We start from the raw sequence: 6,514 nt of genomic DNA, 5'->3' as shown, positions 1-6,514 counted from the left end.
TTTTCCTAAATGAGTATAGCATTACACTGCCTCTCAAGGATTTATATTTATTACACATGAAAGAGTGTGCCTTTCAACACTCACCAGACAATCTCTTTGTAGGCAATGGCATTTAACATGGAGACCTCAATTGGCCAATATGCAGAGACTATGAATAAAAGAATAAGAGTGCTTGGTTTTAAATGCTACATCTATCACACAACCTTTCCCCTTACTAGTTAGGGATCATCATGAAAGAAGAAGATAGAAAGATTGTAAGACCCAGAGAAAGTAGACACCTGCAGCAAAATAATACTTGCAGGACATGAAAGGGATAGTGCATACATGAGCTCATAATAACTGGCTCTTTGAGATGTGATTATAATAATGATATACTGTATATAAGTTAAAAATTTTCAAAGAAAAAAATTAAAGTATCAATAGAGGCAGATTCTGTACTAAAAGGAATTATTTGCACCAGGTTAATTAGAGTTTATAAAATGACAAGGGAGGATTTGTTATTGGAGCAATGATGAAAGGAATGAGAAAGAGTAATTTGAACTCAAAGCACCAATGAGAGAGGATTCCTGTTTTTGTCTTAAAAGAGGAATATTGATTTGATTACAGCCAAAGAAGAGCAAAGGAAATATCACTCCTAAATCATGAACACTACTTTTATTGGTTGAGCAGCATTTTGCCTGCTCTATGTCCTCTGATTTATTTAATTTTTAAAACATATTTGCAATTGCATTCTGTAAAGGAAGGTAGTTAAAATGTTGGGTACAAATCATCTCGGTACTAATTACTGTTACTTAGTGATTCAAGTCTTGTGTGATAGTGTATCAGGTGATTTACGTCCATTTTGTACTGAAATCTAACATGTTGCTGTTTATAAGATTCCCTTTACACATAAAGAACTTGAAATGTTCTCAAGTTCACAAGATTGTTATATGACCTACACAGGCTCGGGAATTTCTCTCATCAAAACTTTCACATTTCTCCAAGCAAACCCTATGCCATTCATTTCCTGCACATTACATCAAAAATGTATTTCTGCTGATAAATGTATAACTTCAAACTCAGAATAATGATTTGAAGTACAGAGACCAAGGAATAAGCAAATAAATAAATAATAATAAATAAAAAAAGATTAAGTGTGAATAAGGAGATAGACTGAGGTAGGAGGATTGTTAGAGGTTCGCATCAGTCTAAGCTGCTCAACAAGTTTCACCTTGAAAGACATAGAAACTGCTTGATGTTACATTGCCTATAGAGACAAATTCAGTATCCATAAACCTTCAACAAACTAGGGGCTAAAATATTAGAAGTTTCAGCCTGTTACTATACGTCTATGTCTATGTCTATGTCTATGTCTATGTCTATGTCTATGTCTATGTCTATGTCTATGTCTATGTCTATCTATATCTATATCTATATCTATATCTACCATCTGTATCTATCTCCATCTCTATCATCTATATCATCTATATCTATATATCTATATATCTATATATCTGCATAACAGTTACATGATGGGCCACATCTGGGTAGATGTGAAAGGAAAATATAGATTAACACAATTTGTATGTGACAACATAAATCCTATTTTGGGATATCTGCTTAGCACTTTTCTGTTTCTCCATCACATTCCCTGCAAGGGGTACAGGGAGACATTGGCCAAGGGTTGAAAGTAATGTGACATTTTCCTAGGAACTTCACACTGAAGTTATAGTATAGGACTGTTACAAATGAGACACATCACAACAACCACTTCTTAATAAAATTATCCACATTGATCCTAGGGAATGTCTGTTTCCTCCTCTGAAAGAATGAGGTTAGGGTGAGAGAAAAGAATCAGTTTTTATTGGAGATGAAGCCCATAAGCAGCTATTAAGTTGATATCCCATTACTCGTTATCCAGGGTTCTGAATGGCATAAGAACTGTCTTCTATATGAGCAATCTGTAATTGGGGAACTATCTTTCTGTGACTGCCTTGTTTAATTATTTTACTTATTTACAAAATCTTAAAGTATTAGGAGTTGTTAATAAAATGATAGTATCTAGATATCATATGTGTATATTGGTGAACAGACCAGGCAATACTGATTACTGGGAATTAAGTTGCAGTTATGGAAGAACAAGAAGTTCTGATGTGCAGAATGATTAGTGACAATGATTTACTGCAAATTGAAAAGGTTGTAAGAAATAATTTTGAATTATTTCTGAGGAAAGCCTTAGGTAATTCCCTGCTCTTAGAGCTGAGAGGACCACATGAAGTCTCAGTCCTAACAGCAGTCTCAAAATTCTGAACATTATGATGTGACATGATGTGACATACTTTCTCCTATTGTGACAAAAAGGGAGTTAGAATTTGGCCTGAGTTTTACTTAGTGGCCTACTCATTCAGTTTAGGAACACTACGTTTGTCCAGAGGACACTGAATCTATCCAGATGATAGGGAGAATCATCCACTTCTGAAGAGTGAGTATGTCAAAGAATCTATCCCTTATTCTCAGTACCTGGAGAGATGGGGTAGGAATAGTCAATAAAGGACCTCTTATCACTCCAGCCTTGGGGAGATAAAGGTAGTGTTGTCTTCACCATGAGAACATAGACCACAGAGAGTGTTAAGAAATGTGCTTGAACCTGTACCAGACATGAAAGGAATGACTGAAGGGAATGTCTACAGTAGCTAAATAAATGGCATAACAAATAATCTAACCTTACTCTTGGTTCTATCCTTGAAGATTCATAGCAGGGTTGTGAAGGTCTGAGTCCCGCTACTTATTAAATTAACTGAGGTGAGGTGATATCATTGAACTGAATGTGTAGCCACAATTAAAATGAAATTGTAGGTGTCCTCTAGATCTATGTGCTCATGTAGTGATCCTGAGAAAATTCTAGTTGCCCCCGAGTCCATCCAAAACAGGAAATATCTCCTGAGATTTGTAAGATTTCTTAATGGGAGTGACAAACTGAAGTGTGTCAGGAGCCAACTAGGAGAGGTTAAGGCTAGCAGTTGGCCTTCCTGAAGGCGGCCCAATATTTTTGCAGGGTCTGCAATGGGTGAGTTCTATGCAGCAAGGTACTAAAGAGAATTCATCCCATAACTACTTCTTAAAGCTGAGATGTCTTTCCTATCATTATTAAATCATATAATAATAACCTGGGCACTAGCCCATGCTATTGATCAGATTTCCTATAGCTCAACATAAAGATGCACTTTAATAGATTAATGTGTGTAGATGAATTAATGATTCTATAGAATTTCTGATGTGATTCAAATAATTTTAGGAAGACTGTTTTAAGAGATGGTCTTAGATTCTTTGCTAGAAAGTTGTAATAAAGTTAGAATCAAGAATAGAATGTTTCCACTCCTCATGATAGGAAGGAACGGCTGCATAATAACAAACACAATGGGCTTTGTTACAAAAGGGATTATTACATTAAAAAGAAAAATGGTCTTGGGACCATTTGTGTTCAAGGAAAAGCTTTCAGGTTCAAGGATGAAGCCACGGGTGTGCATTATGGTAAGATAAATTCATGTAAAAACCTGTTGCTTTGAATTTATAACAAGCTTGCATTATGAAACATTGCTTTGTACTTGTTATCGTTATCCTTCTGTCACTCCCATTATATGTACCATTTTATCTATGAGGTAATTTTCTAAAATAAAATAAATAAACTTGTCTAAGAAGGTATAAAAAAGCCAGAGAAAAAAGTTGATGGACGGTATGATTTGGGAGGCTCTACCCCATCCATCCATCTTTCCATATGAATATGTCTGTTTGTCTGTATGCACTTTCTTAGGTGTATGTGTGTGCATGTATATAATCATGCATGAATACTTGTGGAGTGTATGCAATAGGTGGTTGGGCCAAAGAAAAATGTGAATGTAAATGTGTGTATGAATGTATAGGTTTTTGTGCACATTTGCTTGTGTAAAAGATTTTCTTTTCCTTTCCGTTGACTCTTGGTCACAACAAGTTAACTAGCATAGCCAGAGAGATTTCTGGCAGCCTGGCCAGAGAAGGGAGATCTAGCAATAATTTTTTTTTTTTTACTTAATACCCCACTGCTAGGCAACAGATGTTAATCTCCCAAGCTAGTGGTTTTATACATAAAATATGCAAGAAAGGTTTTAGGACTTTTTAGAAGCTATCAGCAGGGTTGTTAGAGAGCTAGATGGCCAGAGATCATCAGTCTTTAAAGCTACCTCTATGCCCAACACTGTGCCCCCACTTTAGCCCATTCCAAGACTTGCTGTCTCCCAGTAGAAGGGCCCCTTTCTTTTCCTTGTCTTGGTATACAAGGAGATTTGTCATGTCAGGAACAAAATAGTGAATGGTTCCCATGTCCTACCACCAGCTGATGAGTGAGGCAGTGCCTACAGGTAGCAGGCTCATTTGTATTCCTTTGCAGGTGTCTGAACACATCTTGGGGGTTGGGAGAATCAGAATATGGTGCATCCCTTAATATCTATCACAGAAAACACCAAATGTCATATTCCTTAAAGCTACAGTAGAATTTACAGGCTGAAGGTCTGTTTGCCCTCTCATTATCTCCTACATATCAGATACTCATCTCTTGTTCTCTTAGGTATACTTCTACTTATTGTAGTCACCATGCCCAGGGGTCAGAAGAATAAGCACCACCGCAACCGCTTGAAGAATAAGAAACACAACCAAGAGAAAGTCCATCCTCAAAAAGATGAGTCTCAGGAGAAAGGCCATCATAAAAGAGATGATTTTCAAGATCATAAGGAAGCAAGGGATAATGCAGCAGTAGAAGAAAAGTCTTCTTGCTCTTCCCCTTCTGTGCCTGGGGAGACTCTTGAGAAGCCACCAGCTTCCAAAACAAGTAGTGACGCTGGATGGCTTTCCTGTGTATCATCGCCTGCCACTGTTTGTGGAGATGAATTAGAATTTGATGATGGTACTTACTTTCACTGTGGGGGGAACTCATTATACTCAGAGTATCGAACCTGCCAAGAAAATCCATGCAAACATTGCCTAGATATGTATGTGAATCTTGTGGAGCAGTATGTACTCTACAAATTTAAAATGAAAAAACTCATTGACAGAAATGAATTAATAGATCTTATTGAACCAAAGTACCGGTATAATTTTAGTGATATATTTAAAAGAGCTTTTGAGAACATTGAAATTGTGTTTGCAGCTAGTGTGATTGAAATTGACTCAACTAATCACGTTTATGATCTAGTCAGCAAGCTAAAACTCCCCAACAAAGGAAGGGTTTGCCCTGGCAGGGGTTTACCAAAAACTGGTCTTCTTATGACTATCCTGGCTATGATTTTTATGAACGGTAACTCTGCTTCTGAGGAAGACATTTGGAAATTCCTGAATTATATGCAAGTGTACCCAGGGAGGAAGCATTTTATTTATAGAGAGCCACGGAAGCTCATCACTCAAGATTTCGTAAAACTGAAGTACCTGGAATACAAGCAGATATCCCTTAGTGATCCTCCATGCTATCGGTTCCAATGGGGTCCAAAAGCTTATACTGAAACTACCAAGATGAAAGTCCTAGAATTTATGGCTAAAGGCAGTGGCGTTGAACCTAGTACTTTTTCTGTACAATATACAGAAGCTTTGAGAGAAGAAAATCAAAAGACCAAGATAAGAAAATGGTATCCCATCCTGGCACAAAAACATTGTCCAGGACATAGCCATCAACATGTCCAGAAGGTTATGAAACCTCAATAAATTATGAGACATTACCTTCGGAAAAGAAATTATAACATCACGTTTGAGATTTTCTTTGAAGCAAGAAATAAAATCACAAAGAACAAGAGAATGAAATATCAAGTAATAAAGAATAACCAATAAGGATTTTTGCTTATTAGTTTAAGTCTTTTAAAGGTTTTATATATTAATAGATTTAAATTATTAATTATGTAAGAAACACTAAGTTTTAAGAAATTGGCCTTCTTAATCAGTATATTTCTTTTTTTATATTTATTTATTTATTTCTCCTTTTAATTATTAGATATTTTCTTCATTTACATTTCAAATGCTATCCCAAAAGTCCCCTATACCCTCCCCCATGCCCTGCTCCACAACCTACCCACTCACACTTCCTGGCCCTCGCATTCTCCTGTACTGGGGCATACAATCTTTGCAAGACCAAGGGCCTCTCCTCCCAATGATATATGGCAAATTAGGCTGTCTTCTGCTACATATGCAGCTAGAGAAATGAGCTCTGGGGGTACTGGTTAGTTCATTTTGTTATTCCTCCTATAGGGTTGCAGACTCCTTCAGCTCCTTGGGTACTTTCTCTAGCTCCTCGATTGGGGGCCCTGTGTTCCATCCAATAGATGACTGTGAGCATCCACTTCTATATTTGTCAGGCACTGGCATAGCCTCACAAAAGACAGCTATATCAGGATCCTGTCAGCAAAATCTTGCTGGCATATGCAATAGTGTCTGGTTTTAGTGTCTTATGGGATGGATCCCCGGGTAGGGCATTCTCTGGCTGGTCCTTCCTTCTGTCTCAGCTCCAAACATTGTCTCT

At 37.1% G+C, this 6,514-nt stretch overlaps 1 protein-coding gene across 1 annotated transcript; it reads left to right on the top strand.

Annotated features, from left to right (window-relative positions):
* The first annotated feature begins 2,400 nt into the window (after positions 1-2,400).
* On the top strand, positions 2,401-5,769 carry Mageb5 (melanoma antigen, family B, 5). Its single transcript, NM_028847.1, has 2 exons — positions 2,401-2,461; positions 4,580-5,769. The coding sequence occupies exon 2, from the start codon at positions 4,606-4,608 to the stop codon at positions 5,704-5,706; it is 1,101 nt and encodes a 366-aa protein (NP_083123.1). The 5' UTR covers positions 2,401-2,461; positions 4,580-4,605; the 3' UTR covers positions 5,707-5,769.
* The last annotated feature ends 745 nt before the right edge of the window (positions 5,770-6,514 follow it).

This window comes from Mus musculus, chromosome X (assembly GCF_000001635.26).
Source record: "Mus musculus strain C57BL/6J chromosome X, GRCm38.p6 C57BL/6J".
Taxonomy (NCBI): Eukaryota; Metazoa; Chordata; class Mammalia; order Rodentia; family Muridae; genus Mus; species Mus musculus.
Note: the sequence above shows the minus strand (reverse complement) of the source record. Positions and strands in the feature narration are given on the sequence as shown.

Excerpts from the sequence above, each read along its gene's own strand:
- Mageb5 (NM_028847.1), top strand. The coding sequence starts at position 4,606 with ATGCCCAGGGGTCAGAAGAATAAGCACCACCGCAACCGCTTGAAGAAT.